We start from the raw sequence: 22,964 nt of genomic DNA, 5'->3' as shown, positions 1-22,964 counted from the left end.
TAGGCCAAAGGAAACCAGGCCAGTGTCTTTTGGGAGCTCAATTTCCAATCTATAAAATGGAGATAAAATCCTGCACCCATAAGTGCGGATGGAAAGTGCTAGCCATTGCTGAACATTTGCTTGATTGGTTTTGGAGTCAGGCCTTCCACTCTGGCTCACTCCAGTAGCCTTGGTTCTGGGCAGCTCGTTCCCAAGGACCAGCCAGCCCTTTGGTTTCCACCTACCCACGTTCTCTGTGTAACTTGGTACCTTCTGGTAAGAGGTCCTAGGTTTCAAGCCAGTGTCTCTGTGTCCCTGGCTTGGAACAGGAATGTCTTGGAGGCCCAACTTCTCCCTCAGTCACCCAAAGCCATGGTGGGTGTCAGGGGGTCATGCTTCTCAGAGGCCATGTGAATGGACAGGGTGTTCGGCTTAGAAGCAAAGCCCTAGTCCATTTTGCTGTGAGTTTCGTTGGACAAACATCATGCAGTTGAGCACTGGGGTCTCTGTTGCCCCAGCTGACCAATGGGCATAACACATACTTTGCCCACAAACTGAGATTGGAGAGGGTGACACCCAGGACACTTCTGCTGGAAGATCTAGGACAAACAAGTCATTCCTTCTCTCCTTCTTTGTGAAAGTAGGGTCTTAGGAAGTGGTATTATAGACAATTAAAAGCAATGTCTTTGGAGTAAAGAAAAAACAAACCCTAGGTCTTGAATCTGCCACTTAAGAGCTATATGATGTTGGGGGTCACCTCTCTAAACCTTAGTTTTCTTATCCATAAGATGACCATGACAAGAGGCCCCCAGGGAAGGTTTGAGAGTGAAATGAGCAAAACTCATAAAGCACTTGGCACCATGTGGGGTATGCAAGAAAGCACTCACCAGATGATAGCTGAGACTTTTAAATTATTATCACCAGGCTACCACCTGAGCCAGATAGGACCTCCTTTGCTTTCAGTAAAGCTTCTTTAATTGCTTAAAATATAAGCTGTGAGTTCCAAGGAAGAGGGTGAGGGTGGGAGTGATGGGTTGGGAAAGCTGTGTGCCCTGAATCAGACAAAGCCTTATGTAGGCATCTCCTACCTACCTGAGGGGGCAGCCACTCCCAGAAACCAGGGGGCTGGATCACCTGGGTCTCCAGGAGAGTCTACCCCTTCCACAGCCTGGTCTCTGTCCAAGGTGCTGAAATCTGCTCTGGGTAAGCTCCTTATTGTCCTGCATACTGGTGAATTACCTGCTCACTACCTTCATTCAATTTCACAAGTATACATTGAGCACCTACTATATAAGGAGTAGAAGTAAAAGGAATTTAGATATATCTGTAACCCAAGTGACTCATAGCTCATAGGGAAGAAATTTGAACACACACAAATGCCTTAGGAGAAGTGAGGACAAAAGCTAAGGATTCATTTTCTGGTTTCTTGGGTTTCAATGACATCACCTCTTGCTTTCACCTTGCTTCTTCCTCTTATGCAATCTTGGCATCCTCCAAACTGTGCCTCTCATACCTTTCCTGATCTAACCACAGCACATAAGTCTTCCCCAAGGCAGCTCTTTCTCTACTCACTAATCTCACAGAGTCAAGAGGATTAATGATCAATTTCTGAGGGAAGAGAGGGTGGTAGGATATTGATAGAGAAAGGAGAGGGTCAGGGGTCTCAGAGAAGTGAGTGAGCTGCCTATAAAGGGGTGAGTTCCTTGTCATACTTTTGCATGCCCTCGTCTGGGAGCAGCACCTCCACAGTGAAGCTGACCTTCTTGGCGTGGACAAAGCTATAGGTGTTGTCAAATCGCAGGACATCTGGGGGGACAGATGGACAGACGGGTAGTTAGGTCTGGCTTCACACTCCCCATGTCCTTGCCCCGGCCACAGGAGGGAGGACAAGCTGTGTTTCTACCTGCTATGTTTGCTAAGCTGGGCCAAGTTCCCACCACTCCTGTTCCCTTTCCCATGGGAACTGTCACCCTGGAGCCATGTCTGAAAACAGACACTGACCTCCTCTTGGCGCATGCCCAGCCTGGCTTTAGTTGCACCAACTGGCAATGAGAACAATGGCCACAGCGTCCCATTGTCTCCACACCTGGACACTTGCATGATAGGGGTTGGGGGGCAGTTGGGAATGTCAAAGTCCTCCCAGCCCCTTTGGATAAAGTGAGGTGCTGGGTGAGGCCAGTGCATACCCTCTACTTCCTCACAACCACCCAAGAGGCAGAGGTTGTAACCTCTCTTCACAGGTGAGCAAACCAAGGCTCCAGATCGGTAAGACTTTGCCCAGGGTTATGCAGCTACCATGAGGCTGAGGTGGGACCCTGGCATCACACTTAGCTGTGTGGCTCTGGACAAGCTGATTTACTTCTCAGAACCCCAGTTTCTTCCTGGGAAATGTCACACTTGCCTTATTGTACCTTGCCTGTGTCCTGTGGCCTGATGCTCTCAGCCTCTTCAAGGCCTGTATGTCGTTAGCTCTTGGTGTGTAGTAAATGCTTGAGAGTGTAGCCTGAATGACCAACTGTGTGAATAAATGGCACTAACCTAGGCTGTATGTTCCTGGGGTGGGGGGGGAGTCACTGCCTCTCTGTTTCTTCCTCTAAACCATGGGACAGGTGGCTCCAGCCTTCCAGAGCTGGGGCCCAGCCAGGGTAGACTTACAGACACCAGCTTCTGAGCAGGTGAGGCTCCCATCCTCAGGCACCACGTGGGCATTGTAACGCTGGCTGGGGAGTACTTCTGTCATTTCCCCGGCTCGCTGCCGCTCCCCCATCTTGGTCTTCAGGAAAACCCCAAAGCCAATGTCTGCACCATCAGAGAAGAACTGCCACCTGGGTGGGCGGTGGGAGGGGGACAAATTACTGCTCAGTCTGATGGGACCCTGAGGGTGTAAGACCAGCCAGAGATGGGTTGGTGTCCTGGCCCTTACCTGAGGACACAGCCTGGGAACAGAATTTCATATTCCACCTGGTGTGAGGAGCCACGATTGATCTGCACTGAGTGCTCATACTGAGTCTTCACTTGGTCCCGCACATACATGGACTTGGGGATCTCCCCACCATAGTTGATCTGCAGACACAGGACAGAATGGGTTTGCTTCCCTCTTTTGACCATTGCATTGCTTGTGCTGTTTTATGCTGTTTCTCCTGCCTGAGATGCTTTCACCATCTTCTGGAAGTATCCTGCTCACCCTGTCCTCTCCCCACCACCTTCAGAAAGCCTTCCTTGACCCTCCAGGGTCAAAGTCTCGTCTGGAAACTTCCCCTTCCAGCTCATCCCTCAGAGTCATTTTCCTCATTTCTTGTTTGCCTGCACAGCTGCTGAGAGCCCGGTGATAGTAGGGCTGGGACTGTCTAGCTCAATACCTGGCTCACAGGGGTCTCTCCATAGACATTTGTGGAATGAGTGAGTGGGTGAGAAAGGAACTCAGCTCTACTCCTCTCCCCTCCCCTGTCTGGGGCTCTTTGTACCTTAGTTAAACATTTGGGGTTCCCATCTGGGTCAGTTAGAGTCCCCCCAAACTGAGCAGGCAGTTCCTCGGGACTGATGAGTTTCAGCAAACCTTCCTTCCAGTTGCCTGTGGGCAGAGGGGTTGAAGGGTTGTTATCAGGCATGGAGGGTACTTGTCAGCCCCCCATTCCCACCAGGGGGGGCCTGAGCTTGGGGAAAGCCCTACAGGGACTAGGGTACCAGGGCCAATTCCCCAGCCTTCCAGGACTCGGGCTGCAGAAAGTGTCTTCCAGCATTGTGTTGCTATGGAAAAATGTTTCCTTTGAGCTGATGGGTTTGCACATTTTTTTTTAAAGATTTTATTTATTTGAGAGAGACAATGAGATAGAGAGAGCATGAGAGGGGATAGGGTCAGAGGGAGAAGCAGACTCCCCGCCGAGCAGGGAGCCCGATGCGGGACTCGATCCCAGGACTCCAGGATCATGACCTGAGCCGAAGGCAGTCGCTTAACCAACTGAGCCACCCAGGTGCCCCGGGTTTGCACATTTTTGAGGGTCTTCCAATCCTGAGTAGTGAAGATAAGAATCATCTAATTGTCTTAAGGAGACTTTAAAGCCTTTGAGGTCAAGGACCTTGTTGGGGGCCATATAACATGTAAGTGGCATACTCAAGACAGACCTCTTGGTAGGGGATGGATAGTCCTGGGCCTTTGAATGGACCTTCCCTTTCTGTGCTGCTTAATCACTAAAGCCATAATGCTCATTACTGTTCTTCATGCCCTGTGCAAAGCTCTAAGCATTCTGGGTCTTATGACCAATCCAGACTATCTCCCTTGCCCACCTCCAGCCCTACTGTGGCCATGGGATATTCCTTGCCACCAGTGGGATAAAAGCAAAGACCACAATGCCTGGCACACCAGGGCCAAATGCACAGGGCCCTGTGTGCCACTAAGTAGGACGAGCCCTGGACTTGGACCTGGGGTGTGGCATTACCCACATTGCTCCAGGACTTGGGGGGCTACCCTGTGATCCACCTAGCTCCCTATCCCCGCGGAACTGGGCAGAGACAGACTCAAGTATCAGGAAGAGAAAGAAAGCAGGATTTGTAAGATTCTACCCGCCCAGATCCTTAGATCTCCTGATTTGATGATCTGACCATTCTGCTTGCAAGAAGTTGTCTCCAAGTTCAAGGTCATTGGCTTGAGTTTAAGAACTATTTCTCTTCTTTCTTTCTCTTTCCTTATCATTTTTTAAAATAATGATTTTTTCTACTTATAAAAGTAATACATGTTATTATAAAAACTTTAGGAAACAGAAAAATACAAAAAATAAAATTAAAAAACCACTTGATTTCTTGCCATCCACAAATCAACATTTTGTTGCATTTTCTTCTAGCAATATATTTTTGTTTTTACAAGGAAGATGATACTATCCACACCACTTTATAATCTGCTTTTTAAAAACTTAATAACATTTCCCTTGGCATCAAATCATTTTTCATGGTTTTCCAATAATTCATCAAATGGATGCATTATTATTTACTTATCCAGTCCCTTCTTGTTGACCCTTCCTTCTCTGAATCACATCTCCTCTTCCTGCTGTTCTTCCTCATCCTCCCCAGCCCAAATTGCCTTTAGAAGCACTGAGGTGATGAGTATTGAAAGGAAAATAAGGCCCATAGCCCAGAGGTTGACTATCAACCAAACTGAAACTGATGAGGAGGAAGGTGTGAGGCCTCTGTCACCAATGACATGGAATGAGGCAGAGATACCTGGAAAGACTCTATAGTGTAAAACACATTTCACTTCACTTTTGAGGAGGAATTTCTGACTCTAGGTGGCACAGAGCTCAGGGGATAGAGCTAGAATTACTTACTTCCCAAAACTATAATTTTTCTGCGAGTGTCTTCACTCAGGAAGGGCTTCATGAGGTTGTAGCCTACAGGGAACAGTTTGGTGGCTGGAGAGATACAAACAAAGATAATGGAGAAGAAAATTATTCCACAGGGACAACTCTCTCCATCATAGTCATAGCCAACAATATGAAGGAGTCATGAATTGGAAAATGCCCTGCAACTGCCAAACCATGCCCACAACTGGTCAAACAACCAACAAGCAGTTAACTAACCAGCTACCCAGTCAATCATCCAATCTATCAACCAACCAACAAAATGGCCAATCAATTTACCTTCTAGTCAGCCCACCAATCAGACTACCAACCAGTCAGCCAATCTACCAAATAGTCATACAACCAACTAACAAATCAGCCAACCAGAAAACCCATCAGCCTATTAAGCAACAAGCTAACCACACAGCCAATTGCCTTCTGCAGCCAGCCAACCATCCAAGATCCATCCAAATGACAGATCAGCCAGCTGACTAACCAATCTGCCAACTTGCTACTCACCTACCCACCCAAACAAAATGCCAGCTGGTCATTCAATCAGTCAACCAAGCTAACAACTATCCAACAAACCAACCAATCAACCAGTCACTTAACTGACCAGCTAACTATCCAACCAGCCACCAGTCATTCATCTAGACAGCCAACCAACTGGCCAGTAAACTAACAACCAACTAACCAAATAATCAACCAACCAACCAATTAACCAGCCAACCATCAAACGTCCATCCATCCTTCTATCCATCAACCCATTCAACAATACAAATACATATTAAGCATCCACATGGTTCCAGGCCTGTGAAGGATACAACAGAAGTGGAAAATCAAAGGCCCTGCCTTCAAGGAGCAGAAAACTCAGGATAAAACCAGGATGAACACACACAGGACAACTAGAGACCTCCAGAAGGCAGCAGACAGGAAAGGCCAGACTTGGCTGCTCCAGCTGTCAATGCCACAGGCAGTTTGGGAATGGAGAGATCAACATCGGTGGGAGAAATGAGAGAGGATTCCTGAAAGAGCTAGTGTTGGGAATGCCTCTTCTTGCAGTAAGGCCAACCATAGAAATTATTATTTATGGAACACTTTCTTTGTTCCAGGCACTCTAAGTGATTTGCATGCAGCCAAGCAACCAACCTGCCTCACTACTACCCAGGGAAGAAGGCACTTTTATTGTTCCCAGGGTACAAATGAGGAAACAGAGGCACAAAAAGGTGAAGTCATTTGCCACACACCTTTCACAATGAGCATGAACTTCAGGGTCTCTGGGTAATTCTCTTCAAGGAGGCCAAAGAACTGTGGAACCAAGAAAGACCCCATCAGAGCCCACATCTCATCTCATCTTCTCCTATCCCCATAACCTTTGCAATCTCCCCTCTGGAGTGTTCAAAGGGCTAAGGAGGGTTTCCTTTATTTCCATCACCTCCACTGACCTCTGGAGGAGAGTTTCTCACTTCAGACTATTACAACCACACTCTAATAATAATCATTTTCAGAATAAATCTTATAGTAATAGTAGTATAGCAATAATAATGACTATTGTTTATTAAATGTTCACAATTTGTCAAGCACTGTGTACACATTTTATATATCAACCCACTGGAATATCCCTACCTCCCTTTGAAATGCAGACTATTGGTATTCACATTTTGTAGATGAGGAAACTGAAGCATGGAGGCATGAAATGACTTGCTGGAGTCACAGAGCTAGGGAGGACAGAGCTGGGAAGGTTTGGCAGAAGGTGGCCACTATAGTCTCAGTACAGTGTTGAATCTGAGGCCTGTCTTTTGGGAAACACATTAAGGCCCTTTGGGTCCTGAGTTGCAGTGCCAGAGCCTGGGAAGTCTACCACCTTTTACCAAATCTTGGCTCTGAGTGAGCCACAAGGTCACAGCAGACCAAGCTCATCATTAAGGAAGCAGGGGTCACCCAGGGGGCCTTCTCCTCACCTCTTGGTACACTTCCACCAGAGGTTTCCAGAAGTGTTTCAGTCCCAGGCCCTCACAGTCAAATATCATCACAATGGTCTCAATCTTCTTCCCCAGCTGCAAGGATGAAAATAAAGACCAGTTCCAAGGTTCAGGGTGCAGGCTCAGAACTTGGGACATGGTGACCCTAGCATATGACCCCTCAGCGATTCTCCCAGTCCCCTACTCTGTCCTCAGAGGAACAAGTGGACAAAACTGAATGCATTTACCCACATCCACCTACCCATCCATCCATCTATCCATCCATCCATCATCCATTATCCATTTATCATCCATCCATCCGTTTGTCCATCCATCCATTCATACTACAATTCAATCATCCATCCATCCCTCTGTCCAATTGATATTTATTAAGCACCTATTTTGTGCCAGACATGGAGAATATAACATATAATACTCCTGTCCTCAAAGGGTTCAGTCTACTTGGAGAGACTGAAAAGCAACCAGGTCACTGTAAGTCCTGAGGTAAGTGCTGCAAATAAACAGCTTAGGAGCTTTGGGGACACACGTTAACCCAGACAGGGATCTCAGAGGAGGTGACATCTAAGTTTGGGACTTGAATGATAAAAGGGAAAGAGCCAAGAGAAGTGTGGGAGGTAGCGGTGTGCTGGGGGGTAAAGTTATCCAAACAGAAGGAACAGCAGGGGCAAAGACTCAGAGGGAATAACAGTAACTTGTATTGTTGAGAAATATGCATGAGGCTGTGTACTGGGCCATGCATTTGCATTATTGCATTTAATCTTTGCAACATTATTTATTTTTATTCTTGTTTTGTGGGTGAGGAATAGGCTTAGGGAGGTGACATGACCCTCCGAGACCACACAACTGGGAAGCAGCCGAGCTGCTGAGATGGTTTAACCCCAGAGTCCTCTGACTGTGATGGCAGAGAGCACAGTGTGTTCTTGGGACTATGTCCCCTGGCATCCTCACCTGCACCCAGCTGCCCGCCTCGCTCAGCCTGTGCCTTACCCGTTCCGTCTGCAAGTCACACTCATGCAGGATGCGCTCACAGTCCCTCATCTTGGTCTTAAGCAGGTCCTGCTTGGTGACGGAGAAGAGCAGGCCCTTTGGGTCAAGTGGCCCAATGATGTCGTACCACACCGGGCAGCCGTCCCGGTCATAGCCACACAGGCCTCCGGGCATGTACTTCTGGATCACCTGGGCATGGAAAGATACACAGAACTTGGCATTATGCACCTCTCCAGAGACCCCCAGACTAAGCTGACCTGGCTGGCCCAAGCCTACACACAGCATGATACAAGCACTCTCCCTGAAGGGTGGCACTATTGTCCAGGTGAGAAAACTAAGGGACCCTGAGGGGAGGGCCTTGCTTATAGCGAGTACATGGCAGAACCAGGCCTCAGCTGGGCCTGGCTGAAGGCCTCTGGGCTTCTTAATTCTGTCCCCCAGCATCTCCCACGTCCATTTGCATTGAGAGAAGTTGGGCTTAGTGATGGAAAACATGGATATTGAAGGCCAACATACTTGGTTCAAATAGAGACACTGCTGATTCCTTGCTGTGCATCCTTGAACAAGTGAAACCTACCTGAGTCCCATTCCACTTCCTCTTCTCTAAGAAGGTTTGGATAACCCCTCCCTTAGGGAAAGTCCCCAATATCACGTTGGCCAAGCACAGCGCTTGAGCCAGAGCTCACGCTCTACAAATGAAACTTTGCCCATTGCTTTACCAAGGTGCCAATGGTGGGACTGTTCTCTCCGACAACTTGGTGGGCTAAATTTCTTTCCCACACAGACGGGATGCTTTAAGCAAGACCCTAGGGGTGAGGGCCCAGAGGCACAAGCTAATGGTGGTGGTGAAGGGTGACCTAGAGGCTGCTTTAATGTTATGTCTGTAAAAGACTGGGGTGTTGGGGAGGTGTTGGCTCACCTCTGGGGGCTGCCAATCAAGGATGTGGTCAATGTCCATGGACTTCCGGAACTCCATGTACTGAAAGGGAGAGGAGAGGTAAGGCCCGGTTGGGCTCCCAGCACCTCCAAGAAGGGGATGGAGATGGGGGCTCGAGGTGTGGACTGCCCCCCACAAAACCCTTCCCAAATCTCCAGGGGTGGACAGGTCTCACCTTGCGGAGCATGGCCTCTGATTTCTGCAGGTCGAAATTCCGAGCTGTGTGAAGATGGAAGGAAGGTGTGAGGCAGGAGAGAGGCTACCTTGTAGTCACTTTGTCCTGGTCCTGGGGTGTGAGGAGCTATGCATGGCACTGGGGGCCTGGGTAGGACCTTCCTTCCCTGCACCCTCCCCTCTCCTGGATCTGAACATGTGAAGCAGGATGGTGTGATTGGATCCTGAGAGCCGTGAGTTCTCCTGAAGCAGTTGGGACCAGGCCCCTCTCGCTGCCCCTCACCCTGATCTCCCCCACCTCTTCCCTCACCTCGGAGCCAGCGCAGAAGGAAATAGTCATCAGGATTGGGTAGGGTGGGCAACACGTCCTGCACATTTTCTCGGAACTGGGAAAGGAGATGCTGGTTAAAGTGGCTTTTGCACCGAATGCTGGCCCCCAAACTCAATAATTGTTGTCTTTTTTTTTTTTAAGATTTTTCTTTATTTATTTGTCAGAGAGAGAGAGAGCACAAGCAGGGGGAGCAGCAGAGGGAGAGGGAGAAGCAGGCTCCTCACTGAGCAAGGAGCCCAATGTGGGACTCGATCCCAGGACCCTGGGATCATGACCTGAGCCGAAGGCAGACGCTTAACGACTGAGCCACCCAGGCGTCCCAATAATTGTTGTCTTCATCCCTTCCCTTCCACATGCAGTCTGGCCCATGATGATGGAAGGATGGGTGGACAGATGGATAGGATGAGAGATGGTATGTGGGTAGATGGGTAGATGAATGGATGGAAGGATAGATCTTGAGTAAATGGATAGAAAGAAGAATGGATGGATGAATGGGTGGTTGGATGAGTGGGTGGGTGGATGGAAAAAAAAGGAAGGAGAAATCAGTGGATGGAAGGAGGGAGAGATGGGTAAGTGGAGGAAAGAGTGATTGGTAGGTGAATAGACAGAAGGAGGGATAGATGGATGGGTGGGTGGGGTGGGAGGATGGATGAAAGAAAGGATAAATGAGTGGGTGGGTGGGTAAGTGGATTGGAGTATGAGTGTATTCATAGTTCTTTCCGTGTGTTAGCCCACCGAGGCTTCCGCCTTTCTTCATCCCATTTTCTACAAAAGCATGATTAGTGATTACATGTTCTCTTCCCCATTGGTTGTGGGGATGACATCACACCCTGCTCTCTCTCTCTCACTCTTACAGACAGGTCATCTTTCAGGTCCCGGGGAAGGAGAGGGAACAGAGTCAGAGGGCACACCACTAGCATCCTTCAGTTCCCCACCTAAGGGGCCTGGGAGGGATGGGGAGGGGGCAGCTGTGGGTAAAGCTCTCTGGTTCTGGCTCCCACACGAGAAGTCAAGTTTGATCTGGCACACACACTGTTACTGCTTGGAAGTGGTACTTTTCCCTCGGTCCCGACCCTGGACAGAGCTGATACCACTGGCTACTGTAGAACATAACCCTGGGTAAGATGACAGTAAAGAGAAAATGTCAAAAACACGCCGAGCAAACAGAGTGGGGCAGGGTTCCAGCCACCCCCGCCCCCCTCTCCTCAGCCCTTTTCTGCTGGGGCTCCAGGGAAAGAGGCTCTCACCTTGGCCAGGGTCTCCGCCTGCTTGGGGCTCAGGTCTCCAACTCGGCCACTCATGGTGTCTGGAGGAGTGGGGGCCACTGCCGGCAGAAACCAAGCCTGATCTGTGGCCCTCCTCAGCTGCGGCCTTTTGCCCCCACTCCTGGGTGCGGCTCCAGGCACCTCCTTCTTGGCCAACTGTTGGATCGCACATTACATAATTGGGATTAAGTGAGGTCCCATGCTTGGATCTGGGACAGGTCTGGGGGGCAGGAGGGCACAAGAAGGCATGCCAGAGGGCATGGGAGCCCAGGCTGAATGCCTGTAAAACCCCCACCCGTGCTCCCAGGCCTACAGAGAAGGGGGGGATTTCAGGAGGAATGAGGACTGCCCCCTGCAGGCACCCTTTCTCTCCCGTCATCAATCTCCCCGTCTCCTTAATGAAGAGACCCCACACCGAAGGTTGTGCAAAGGTCACCCCCTATACCCAGCTCTGACTGGTAAGAGTCAGGGACTTGGTCAGTCTGGTAAACGTTTCATTCAGTGTGTTGGGGTGGGAAACTCACATCCTTTTGCACGAAGCGTCCATATTCGAGAAGAGACGGTCTGGGGCAGAGAAATGGAACTCAAATGTGTCCTTGCTGAAGGTTTGTTTTTTCCACAGGGCTGACACTACTTTTCCTTGTGTCTTTCAAATCCTAGCATGCGATGCTGGCCCTGCACCTTCAACATGGGGAAGGACTGAGCACGCCCCACACTGTTGCCTGCCTTCCCATCGCTGAGATCATGAGGACATGAGGGTCTTTGTCTGGGATCCCACATTCCCCGGGGGCCCTAAGGGAGAGGTGGGGCATACTGATGGTCTTGGGGCAGTGAGGGTGTTTCTTGGGATTTTAAACACCTGATCAGTGAGGGGTGTCCAGCAAGTATGCAAGGTGATGAAGGAAACCCAAAAGACTTCCCTGTCCTCTGATTTCTGTCATGCTGCCTGATGGTCCACCATCAGACCTGCTTGTGAGGCCTGGCCAGGTTTCCCATTCCCCTATGAGACCTCCCTTTCAAGAGGACATCTCTGAGTGTCACTTGCCTCATTTATGGAATGGGGCTATCAGTGCTTGCCCTGTCCTTATGCAGTTGGAGGGAAGATCTAAGGAGACATATAGACTGTCAAGGGTCATCACATCTAAGGGATTATTCTTGTCCAGCTGTCAGTAGCTCCAAGAGAGCAGAGCCCACATTGTCAATGACTGTTTATAAAAAAAACAGGAGCACATCTGCTTGAGAGCACAGCACATCCATGTGGCCATATCTTCAGGACTTGAGGGGGTCCATGTGGGCTGAAACAACCCCTGGGCCAGCTCAAGCCACTCTGCCCAGGGCTCTCCCTAATTCCCTGTCTGTGGGCATCCTGCATCCCCATCCCTGGGCTAGCTTGGGACTTCTTGAGCTGACGCTGGTTAGTGCTAGATACCTTCCTTGCTCTGGGTCCCTGATAGATTCTGACCCACAAGGAGAAGGGGGTGCATCTTTAGCCATCTCCCTCCATCTGAGGCACCTGCCGGGAGCAGTTAGGTAACTCCACACCTCAACCCCGCCCCACTTCATTTTCCAGCCTCTTTCTGCAAAGTCCCTGGCTGCTGTCAACACCTACTTCTTGCCAGGCTGGGAGCAGGTAGAGATTGGGTTCCTCCACTGCCCTCTCATTAGCCCCTAATCCTGCTTATTTCCCACCAGTCTCCTTTCTTTCCCTCATCCCTTTCATGTGAGGTGCCCCAGTTATTTCTAGGGACATCAGAGGCTGGGCAGGGAGAGCCAGGAGGAGCGCCCATTGTGCACACAGCATCATCACTTATAACGCCACCCAATAGAACTTTCTGCAAAGATGGAAATGTTTTGTATCTGGGTTGTCCTAATGAACATATTTGGTAGCCACTAGTCACACAGGAAAATGGTTAATGAGACTGAGGAATTCAAGTGTGAATGGAATTAAATTCAATTTTGATTAATTTTACTTTAAATCACCCCATGTGGGTTGTGGCTACCATATTGGACAGTGCAGGTTTATTATACTTATTGAAGGCTTATTCCACGCCAAACCCCATCCTAAGTACATTGCCTCATTTAAACCTCAGAACACCCCTAGGGGTGGGTACCATGGTTAAGCCCATTTTATAGACAAGCAAACTGAGGTATAGAGAAGTTAAGTAAACTTAGCCAGAGTTAAGCCCATGCAATTAAGCACTCTGCACTATTAGGTTATCCCACAGTCTCAGCTCCAGGAGCTTCCATCCTAAACAGAGAGAGGACCCAGGCACAGAAGTCACCCCAATGGGATGCAGGTAGCATTTGAGCCAGATTTTCAAGAAAAGAAGGATGGAGACTGGAGTAGAGGAAAGGGCATCCCAGGTGGAGGGAAAGTGCATGGGCAAAGGCATGGAGGTGGGAAAGTGAAGAGCATGTGGAGGGGAATGTTGGGGATACTGCAATAAACCAGATAGATTAGGTCTCTGTTTGCATGGAGCTCACAGTCTCCCATTAGTGGGGCATTTCTTCTGTGCTGAGAGCATTACATCATTATCGGACCATTTGGAAACAGGTAGGGGATCCCCATTTTACAAAGAAATGGAAGATCAGAGAGAGTAAGAAAATTTTCTGAGGCCACGCAGCCAGGAAATGGGGAGCCAAGATTTGAGCCCAAGCCTGTCTGACTCTGGAACCTGCACCAGAACCACAGCCCAGGCCTGTCTTCCCTTGGAGGGTTTAACATTGTGCCTGGAACATAGTAAGTGCTCAATAAATGGTCTAAATCATCATCATGTGTTAGGAAGCCTGGGTCCACACCCCAGGGAGTGTGGAGTGTCTTGAGGCCAGCAAAATTAATTTCCCTCCTTTGAAACAAAGGAGAACCTCCAAGCCACACCCACACTGCATGTCTTCTCCGAGAAAATCCCCAGATTGTGTTTAGCACCTAGTTTGCCAAACTCTCAGGGGACCATGGCAACACCACAGAAGCAAACAATGGCAGGGAGGCAGACAGGGCCACCCACACCACACCCTGAAACCCCTCCTTTTAGGTGGTTACTAGGAAATGTGAAAAGGCTGCCTCTCAGGCCCCTCGGGCCCCAGGGCGGTCATATTTCTATCCACCCTCCCTTAGATGGGTCATGTCAGAACCAGTTGGGCTAGTACAGAGGGGCCCAGGAGAAGCCTTTCTACAGGGTGAGCAGGGTGAGCGTTGCTGGGAAGAGGCAAGTGGGGAGAGTTCAGAGGGCTGTAAGGTGAGGTGGGGATGGCTTGAAAATAGGAGATGGAAGGGGATTTGGGGGTGCCCCACCAGAGTTGTAACGATGCTCTGGGTAGCACCCTGAGACAATCTACTTTCCATCTTTACTCTTAGGTAGTATTGTCTCCTTCTTAAATTAAAAAAATTTTAAGTGTTATAATTCACATACCATAAATTCACCGTCCTTAAAGTACAATTCAGTGATTTTTTTAGTATATTCACAAAACTGTGCTATCACCACTATCTACTTAGAGAATATCTTCATCACCCCCCCGAAAACCAACCCTTGTACCCATTAGCAGCCATTCCCCATTTCCTGCTCCCCCATTGCAGCCTCTGGCAACTACAAATCTACTTTCTATCTCTATAGATTTCCCTGTTCTGGATATTTCATATCAAGAGACTCACACATGGGGATTAACATAAGAATAAAAAAAATAAATTAAAAAAAAAAAGAGACTCATACAGTCTTTAGTGACCGGCTTCTTTCACTTAGCGTAATGTAGGTGTCTTTTCACAGGTAGTCTTTAATTTCCTTCAACAATACTGTTGGTATTGTGGTTTTCAGTGTACCAATCTTGCACTTCTTTAGTTAGGGTTATACCTGGAGTATTTTACTTTTGGCTGCTGATGTAAATGAAATTATTTTCTTAATTTCATTTTTTGAATGTTCCTTATTAACGTATAGAAACGCAACTGGTTTTTGTGTATTACTCTTGTGTCCTGCAACCTGGCTGAAATTGGTAACTCCGGTTTTTTTCTGGTGCATATTCCTCATTCTTTAATTTCCCTTTGGGATCAAAAAACAAAATGAAGTATGATAATGATGATGATGATGTTGAAGGTACTGTTGCCTCTGATGCTGGGCCATGGAGTACCAAGAGCCACTGAGAAGTCAAAACCCTTGCTGGAGGAGACCCCAAAGAACTTTGAGTTTGGTGACAAAGCTGCTGGTCAAGTTCATAGGCTCTTCCCTTCCTTCTCTCATTTGCTGCTTATCATAGGAATGGATGCTATGGTGATAGGAACGTGGCGGAGGAGAGTGAAGGAAGCTGCAAAGTGGGGAGCTTATATACTTTCTGGGACAGGTGCTGGCATATCCTTCTGACGATACCTGAGGCTCCCCAAGGGCATTGAGTGTTCCAAGTTCTTCATACCAGACTGGTCTCTGCTTTTATTGCCATCCTTGGGAAACCTGGAGTGCCCAAGACTACTGTGAGGGAGGCTGAGTCTGGGGGTGACCACGAACAAACCACCCAAGAAGGTGTAATTCCTCTCCCAACGCTGAGCATACTCCCCAAATAGTTCAGAAATGTGTGGAGCTGAAGCCTAGGCCTGGGGGCCTGGGTTTGAATCCTGGCTTAACCTCTAATGTTCTGTGTGATTTTGAGTCTCAGTTTTTTCACCTGTAAACTGGGGCTAATAACATCCTCTTCTTATAAGGCTACTGAGATGGTTAAAAGCCAGTAACCACCCACCGCCTGGCACACGGTAAGTGACCAACTGTGTTGGCTTTTTTTTTTTTTTTTTGAGTTTATTTACTTTTTTTTAGTAATCTCTACACCCAGTGTGGGGCTTGAACTCATGACCCCGAGATCAAGAGTTGCATGCTCCTCCAACTGAGCCAGCCAGTCTTGGATAGTGTTGGCTTTTATTATTATTATTATTATTATTTTATTATTTTTAGTGTTGGATTCTTTTTTTTTAAAGATTATTTATTTATTTATTTTTATTAGAGAGTGAGCAGGAGAGAAACAGCATGAGAGGGGAGAGGGTCAGAGGGACAAGCAGGCTCCCCGCCGAGCCGGGAGCCCGATGCGGGACTCGATCCCAGGACCCTGGGATCATGACCTGAGCCGAAGGCAGTCACTTAACCAACGGAGCCACCCAGGCGCCCTAGTGTTGGATTTTATAGTTATTGTCAGGCCTACCATCAACTCCAGGACGGGGACACAGTTTGGTGAGCCCATCCTTTCTGGTTCCTTCTCCACTGTTCTATGACTCTCTGACCCTCTACTTGGATCTCTCCCTATGCTGAGTCATGCTGTTAGGCTCTGCTTTGGGCAGTGCTCCTGGTATGACCTAACCTCTGGGGGTGGATGGGTGAGGGAGACATGTTGATCTGGAGTCAGACATCCTGATTTCCAGTCTTGGCGACATCACTGAGCAAATGAGTGCGTCTCCGAGCCTTACTTTCCTCCCCTATATAACCAGGATGACTGTATTTATTTGACAAGGTTGCCATGAAGATCAAACAAGATAGCACAAGAGCAGCAGGCCTACATAGGTGCTCAGTAAACGGTATCTATTATTTTTGCAAGGCTTTCTTGAACATCTGGGGAGGCTGGTGGGGAAGAGGAGACAGACGACGACTCTCCTGCATGATTAGCACTGGCCCTGTTGTCCCAAGGGCATGGAGACCAGACTCTAAATCTGCTAGTACTGGGGAGGGGGAGGTTGACTAGGGAAAGAGGGCCCTGGGAGCCTTGAGGGTGCACAGAACAAGACTGGGAAGGGCGTCCTAGACTGAGGGCACAGCATGAATAAAAGCAGGGAGGCAGGAAGGAGTCTGAGGAATTGGTGAGTTCAGGTCGTTGGGTGAAGCCACAATGGGGGTGTCATAGGCAGGTCACAGAGGGCCTTGTAAGCAACCAATGAAAACCGAACTTTCCCGGGAGGAAATGAGGTGCCAGTGAAGGGCTCACACAGGAAGTGATGATCAGATTTTCATTTCAGAAAGGCTTTTTCTGGCTGCCCTGTGGAGTCTCCTGGGAGGCGGGAGGAACGGGCACACGGAGACTGACTCATGGACTCTTTTCTAATAATCCAAGCAAGATATGACTGAGGCCCTGACTAGGGTGGCAGACATGGGATGGAGGATGGAGTCCACAGGGATTTAGAGAGAAAACCAGTAAGGGGCAGAACCAGGATCTGAACCCAGGTGGGACCACCTCTTTCGGCTGCTCCGGATGGGCCCACGAACAGCCTGGGCCCAGTGAACTTCCCCTCAACCCGCCTGCAAAACCACCCTTCACGAGCCTGAGAGCTGGACGCTGAGGAGTCCTGTTCGGGCTTCCACCACAGGGAAAGAGGCGCACTTGGCCCAACACCACCCTCTGGTGGCTGAGCACAGAGGTTACCGACGTCAGCTGAGCACCAACCTGCCCAAGTCTGTTGCAGCCGCCTCCTCTCTGAAGTCACCAAGCCTGAAGCCTGCCCACCCAATGAGCTCATGTAGCACCTGGGCTGTCTGGATAGATGAACCCCGCTTCACGTCTTACCTTCCCCCCCCTTATGTTGGGTGACCTGACAAGTCACTTCCTGCCCTGGGCCTCACTCTCCTTTTCGGTAAACAGGGGGTGATGCTTCCTGCATCAGCTTGGGCCTGGCACGTGGACTGTAGCCGGCACTGTCCCGTCCCACAGAGAGGCAGCTTCCTCAGACTCTGGCCAGTGCCACTCTCTGCCCCAGGCTGGCCCTCCCTGCCCCATTGACCCTGTCCTACCCCGAAAGGCAGGGCAGGGCAGGGGCATTGCTGGTGGCTAATCTGGGTGCTGCCGGCTTCACCCCTGCCATGAGACACTAAGCCCTTGGCCACCGCACTCCCTCTCACTGAGCCTTGGCGTCCTCACTAGACTCCCCGCCCGCTTCGGGGTCGCACGGAAGGGGCTGTGTACAAACTGTGGTGTGCCGTGCCCTGAGGCCCTGGTAAAGACTTGCTCGAGTGCTTGGGAAGCCGTGATTGTCCCACACTGGTGTCCCTTCCGGCCTGGGCTCTTGGAAGGTGAGCTGAACTGAGGTAGAGATTTGGGGGGCAGGGGAGACTTCCCAACTGCCCTCAAAAAACCCTATAGTTACCCCCCCCACCACCACCACCCCCAGCTTATTTCCCTGCTTCCCCTGGAAGATTGTTAAGATTCCAGTTAGGAGATCCGCCCTGGGAAGGGCAGGCCCTGCCTCCACTCCTCGGGACAGGGAAGGCCTGGCTCTTTCCAAACAGCTCATTTTGAGTAAGAACTTTGATCCATGGCTTCCTGCCAAGATTTTGCTATTCTTTCCCGACAAACAACAAATCTCTGTTTTGTAACCTCCATTATGAAATGATCGTATTAACAACTACCTAATGTGTACACAGTCATTCACAAAGAAATAGCAAACATCAGTGACCCATTACCAGCATCACCCAAGGGCCCTTCTGGCTTTCCTGTGGCTTCAGACACCCCGCAGCTGCCCTCATTCCATTCTTCCGTCTGGAAGGCTCGCTCACACCTCCAGCTCTTCCTTCAGGGGTCCCTGCCTCGGGCAAAGCACATCTGCTCCCCCATCAGGTTTTTTGTTTTTGTTTTTCTTTGCTGGATACTCCCCCCGAATTTGGCTCCTGCCTTACCGAGCCGCCCACTTGGTAACAGCCATCAGAATCACTTGGGCCTCCCTTAGTGCAGACAAGCTTCCTGCCAGCAGACTGGGGTAAGCCCAGCACCCCCAGTGTCCCCAGGGCCTGCAGTGCCTGGTACTGGGCACTCAATAAACACTGATGAATGAATGAAAGGAAGAAACAAACTGCAGGTGAGCCAGCCCCTCTCTGGGCTACTTCCTTTTTTTTTTTAAGATTTATTTATTTGACAGAAAGAGACACAAGGGAACACAAGCAGGGGGAGTGGGAGAGGGAGAAGCAGGCTTCCCGCGGAGAAGGGAGCCCGACACCGGGCTTGATCCCAGAACCCTGGGACCATGACCTGAGCCTAAGGCGGCAGACACTTAACGACTGAGCCACCCAGGCGCCGCCCCCCCACCCCCCCACCGCCTGTTTTTTTGGTAAAGAAGCGATGGCTTCGAGTCAGGGACGGAGTTGTTGAGGATATGTCCCCTGTCCACCTTGCCGGACAGAAGATCCTGTCCTCACTTCTGAAGGTGACCACTGTACTCACAGCTTCACATGTGGTGCCCTCTGCCAGCTCTGGGGTTCAAGGTCACTGGTGCCTGCACCCGACCCCTGAGCCCTCCGTTACTTGCCACTCCCTGGGCAGCCCATATTTGTGTAAATGAAACCCTTGTGCATGGTGGGGACCAATCTGCTACTTGCAAGGAAGCCAGAGGAGGCTGTGCTGATTGTGGGAATTTGGCTGTGGGTGTTGGAAAAGCAAGGATGAGGGTTCAAATCCGTGAACCCCTTGTTTTTAGTCCGGGGATGTAAGGCTGAAGTGAGGCATTGTGAACCCCCACACCCCCACCTCGGTCATGACAACGGGTGGGCCCAGGGAAACCTAACCTGCGGCCCTTACAACCCCAGCCAGCCGTGCCCTCTCTAGCCTGTGCAGCAGGAAGATGGCTCTGGAACGCCCAAGTGCCTCTGGGTCTGCGGAGGGCGGCCGCGGCGTGCAGTGGGGTGGTGGGAGAGCCTGTTGCAGTGGGGAGGCAGAAGCAGCCCTTGGACACAAGGATGTCCGGTGATTTTCACCTGGCAGCCCCAGGCTGTCTCCTTGGTGCGGGCAGGGCCGTTTTTTTCTCGCCAAACTCCTCAAACACTGTTGGACCAGCCATGCCTCCATGCACTGGCTTTCAAACCGTGTTTCCTCCCGTTAGTTTGCTTTCTGTAGCAGCAGAGGCCCTGTTCAGACTGTGTGCTGGACCATGGGTGATGCAGCCTGCCACAGGTGGAGGGCCGGGGGCCCCGAGGACCTCGCATAGCTCACCTGAAGACCCCCACCTTCCCAAGCCTCATTGTTTTCTTGCCTGGGAAGAACAGGCCATGGGAAACCAGGAAAGCTATTAACTGGGGAAAAAAATGAAATCACAGAATCTGAGAGCAAGAAAGGGGCCTGAGCCGGCTTCTTATTTGCAAAGCACGTGGATGTTAGTGTTTGCTGAGGCTTCCTGCGTCTGGTAAAGGTCTTGGCGGCCAGGATGCTAATGCTTTGCACCAAGGACCCCTCTCACAGGGACATCTGACCACTGGGCAGCTGCACTGGCTCATTCTGGGCCAGGTCTGCTCTGTTGGGGGCAGCTCATCTAGCAGAGCGGACAGTGGTCCTGGCTGTGGGCTGTGGGCACCAGGAGAGCCAGTCTTTGGGAAACAGAAGCCATTACCGGCCAGCTACTGAGTTGCATTTGGGGTGGGGTGGTGGGGATTTGGCAGCCAACATTTAGCTGTCCCTCTAGTGAGACACAAAGATGGAGGAAAAGCTCAATGATTCTCCAAGAAGAAAATCAGAGTCTAGGATAAGCACACTGGGATGACAGCTCCACCCCAGCTCGTTCTACTTTATTCCAGCATGTTCCACTTCACTCCAGCTCTACAGTCCTGGTCCTTACTCAGAGCCAGAAAGAACCCAAGCTGAATGTCAGCTGGATCACGGCAGGTGGGGAGGGGGAGGCCGGGGTCGCTGAGAATTCCGAGAGACTCGGTCTTCACCCATGTAGCTCTGTGTGACCGAGCATGGCTTTTCTTCCCGATGGTTATCCCTGCTGGGCCTCATGCTCCGTTTCTGATCTTCCCTCCAGAGGCAGGAGGACAGCTCCAAAGGGCCCTGGTGCCCTCCCAGAACCAAGACCCTCAGTTCTACCATCCAGCTGGCCCCATTTTTCCACCCGGCCACGTCCAGCTGGCCCTGTCCACCCCTGCTGAGCCCCCACGTGCAGAGATGGAGCCTTCTCTGCTCTTCAGACTTGACGCTATGCTCCCTGCATGGCCTGGGGCTCATGCACACACCCCCAGACCAGATCACTAGGTGTGGGTGAGTCCCGGGACTGGTGGACTTTGTCAGGAGTGACAGAAGCTTCTGTGGGCGGGACACTTCCTTGGTGGGCCCTGGCTCATCCTCAGTCTCTGCAAACAGGGGATCAGGTGTCTGTCTGAATCCCCAGTGTGGCCATGCACTGGATGTCCCCTCTCCTGCTCTGCCCCTGTGACTGGTGGGCCCCACAAGGAGCTGAGATGGTGACACAGGGTGGTGGCTCCTCCAAACACCACCCCACCTGGGAGGGCAAGGGACAGGGAGGGGACTGCTAAGGGCTTGAAGAGCCCAGGCACAGAGGCAGCTGGGGTCTTCACTGCGCTGGGGATGGTCTCCTCGCCTCGAAACCTTGAATCTTCTCCTCGGAGGCCTTGTCTGGGAGCAGCACCTCCACAGTGTAGCTGACCTTCTTGGTGTGCATCAGGCTGTAGGTGTTGTCGAAGCGCAGGACATCTGCAAGGGTGGAGAAGTCGTCCCTCAAAACCAGCCTGACATATCTGCACACCTGGTGCCCTTGGCAATGGGCCCAGGACTGTGGGTGGTGCTGGAGGGTCAGCCACTGCCCCGCCCCCCCAGTGCGCACTGCTCAAGCCATCTCCTTGTGCTAACTAAAGGAATAAGAACCACGGGCATGCACCAGCCCCTTCTATGTGCCAGGTGTCACATCTGCGCTCCCAGCTCTCCAAATCCTCAAAGTAGCCCCACGGAAGGAACTATCATCCCCATTTTAAGGATGAGGAAGCTGAGGCCTACAGAGGTTGAGAGGACTTTCTGTTGAGTACAGAGCAAGGGAAGGGAGGGACTAGGATTCCCTTATCCTGATGCTCCAACCGAGAGAGGAGCTCTGCTCTCCCCATAGGAGAAGGCTGAGCTCCATAAGCCACTTTCCCATCATGCCTTTTAAAGAAGGCATTTCCTTAGATGCGAAGGTGCAAAGTGAACTCTGGGATGTGATGAGTCATCCAGATTTCTCGGTCTCCACCCTTCTAATTCTCCCTCTCCACAAAGGTGAACTAGATATGGATTAACCAAAGCATTAGTAAAACTCGTGCTCCTCAACCCTGGGTTCCCCTTCTCCTAGCTCTGTTCCCGACAGAGGCGGAAGGTCAGTGCTGCTCCCGGGGAACATTGCTTCTGGTAAGACTGAGCTAACTGCATCTGGCTTGGGTGGCCTGAGAATGAAGGATAAACACATGGAAGAATCATCTCTTTGGGATTCCCACAGTGGGACTGCCTATGCACCTGGGCAGCCGGGGACCCCCGAAGGGTACCCCATGGCTGTTTACTTACCTGTCCCTCAGCCTGTTGAGTGCTGTGTAAGGGCTTCCCAGGAGCTGAGTCCATGGCTTTGGGCTGTGGATCCCACTCTCTAAAATGCCTCTCTGCCCTTGTACGCATATCCAGGGGCCACTCACCAGATCTAACGTCCTGAAGCCAATTCCCCTGGCCACCATGGGATCTAGTAGCTCGCATAGACCCCCACACCCTCCCTGAGAGCTGGAAATAGAGGGCAAGCAGGACAGCCTGGCAAGATGTTATCAGCTCATTTCGCTGCCATAAGGAGGAAAACGACTCCAGGGAATCCTACAGCTCTTACAGACGCCGGCCTTGAGGCAGGTGAGGCTCCCGTCCTCAGGGACCACGTGGGCTTCATAGCGCTGGATGGGCAGCACCTCCACCAGCTCCCCTGCCCGCTGCCACTCGCTCATCTTGGTCTTCAGGAAAACCCCGAAGCCGATGTCCGCCCCTCCTGATGCGAATTGCCACCTGCAGGAGACAAGGCCCCAGTAATGCCACCTGCCCGGGCTCCGGGCCCCTCCCGGCTGTGCCCAGGGCTGCCGTGGCCGCCTACCTGAGCACACAGCCCGGGAACAGGATTTCGTTCTCCAGCTGCATGAAGGAGCCTCGGGCCACGGTCACCGTGTGCTCATAATTCATCCTCACCTGGTTGCGCAGGTAGTAGTTCTTGGGCACATTGCCCCCGTATTTGATCTGTGGGTGAGG

At 50.8% G+C, this 22,964-nt stretch overlaps 2 protein-coding genes across 4 annotated transcripts in view; both read right to left on the bottom strand.

Moving 5' to 3' along the window:
• The window catches only part of LOC102727432 (SEC14-like protein 3), a 33,446-nt gene continuing 10,482 nt past the window's right edge, over positions 1 to 22,964 (bottom strand). Inside the window, exons 1-12 of one of the 3 annotated variants that reach the window (XM_006733514.3) lie at positions 10,968 to 11,117; positions 9,700 to 9,775; positions 9,391 to 9,434; positions 9,198 to 9,257; positions 8,279 to 8,467; positions 7,271 to 7,366; positions 6,557 to 6,617; positions 5,298 to 5,381; positions 3,444 to 3,550; positions 2,903 to 3,042; positions 2,635 to 2,804; positions 1 to 1,785 (exon numbers count right to left, since the gene is read on the bottom strand). In XM_006733514.3, the coding sequence (XP_006733577.1) occupies positions 1,664 to 1,785; positions 2,635 to 2,804; positions 2,903 to 3,042; positions 3,444 to 3,550; positions 5,298 to 5,381; positions 6,557 to 6,617; positions 7,271 to 7,366; positions 8,279 to 8,467; positions 9,198 to 9,257; positions 9,391 to 9,434; positions 9,700 to 9,775; positions 10,968 to 11,021 (1,203 nt within the window). In that variant the 5' untranslated portion in view covers positions 11,022 to 11,117 and the 3' untranslated portion in view covers positions 1 to 1,663. Of the gene's footprint in view, positions 1,786 to 2,634; positions 2,805 to 2,902; positions 3,043 to 3,443; positions 3,551 to 5,297; positions 5,382 to 6,556; positions 6,618 to 7,270; positions 7,367 to 8,278; positions 8,468 to 9,197; positions 9,258 to 9,390; positions 9,435 to 9,699; positions 9,776 to 10,967; positions 11,118 to 22,964 lie in introns of those variants that run through there. The other 2 variants (XM_081801822.1, XM_081801823.1) reach the window with 2 other exon arrangements.
• On the bottom strand, positions 20,447 to 22,956 carry LOC145716828 (SEC14-like protein 4). The gene is made up of 3 exons (XM_081801824.1): positions 22,813 to 22,956; positions 22,558 to 22,727; positions 20,447 to 21,413 (listed from the first exon to the last, which is right to left on the bottom strand). Exons 1-3 carry the CDS (start codon positions 22,896 to 22,898, stop codon positions 21,274 to 21,276), a joined length of 396 nt encoding a protein of 131 aa, XP_081657950.1. The 5' UTR covers positions 22,899 to 22,956; the 3' UTR covers positions 20,447 to 21,273.

The sequence above is a fragment of the Leptonychotes weddellii genome, chromosome 13 (genome assembly GCF_054177405.1).
Source record: "Leptonychotes weddellii isolate Sample4059 chromosome 13, ASM5417740v2, whole genome shotgun sequence".
Taxonomy (NCBI): Eukaryota; Metazoa; Chordata; class Mammalia; order Carnivora; family Phocidae; genus Leptonychotes; species Leptonychotes weddellii.
Note: the sequence above shows the minus strand (reverse complement) of the source record. Positions and strands in the feature narration are given on the sequence as shown.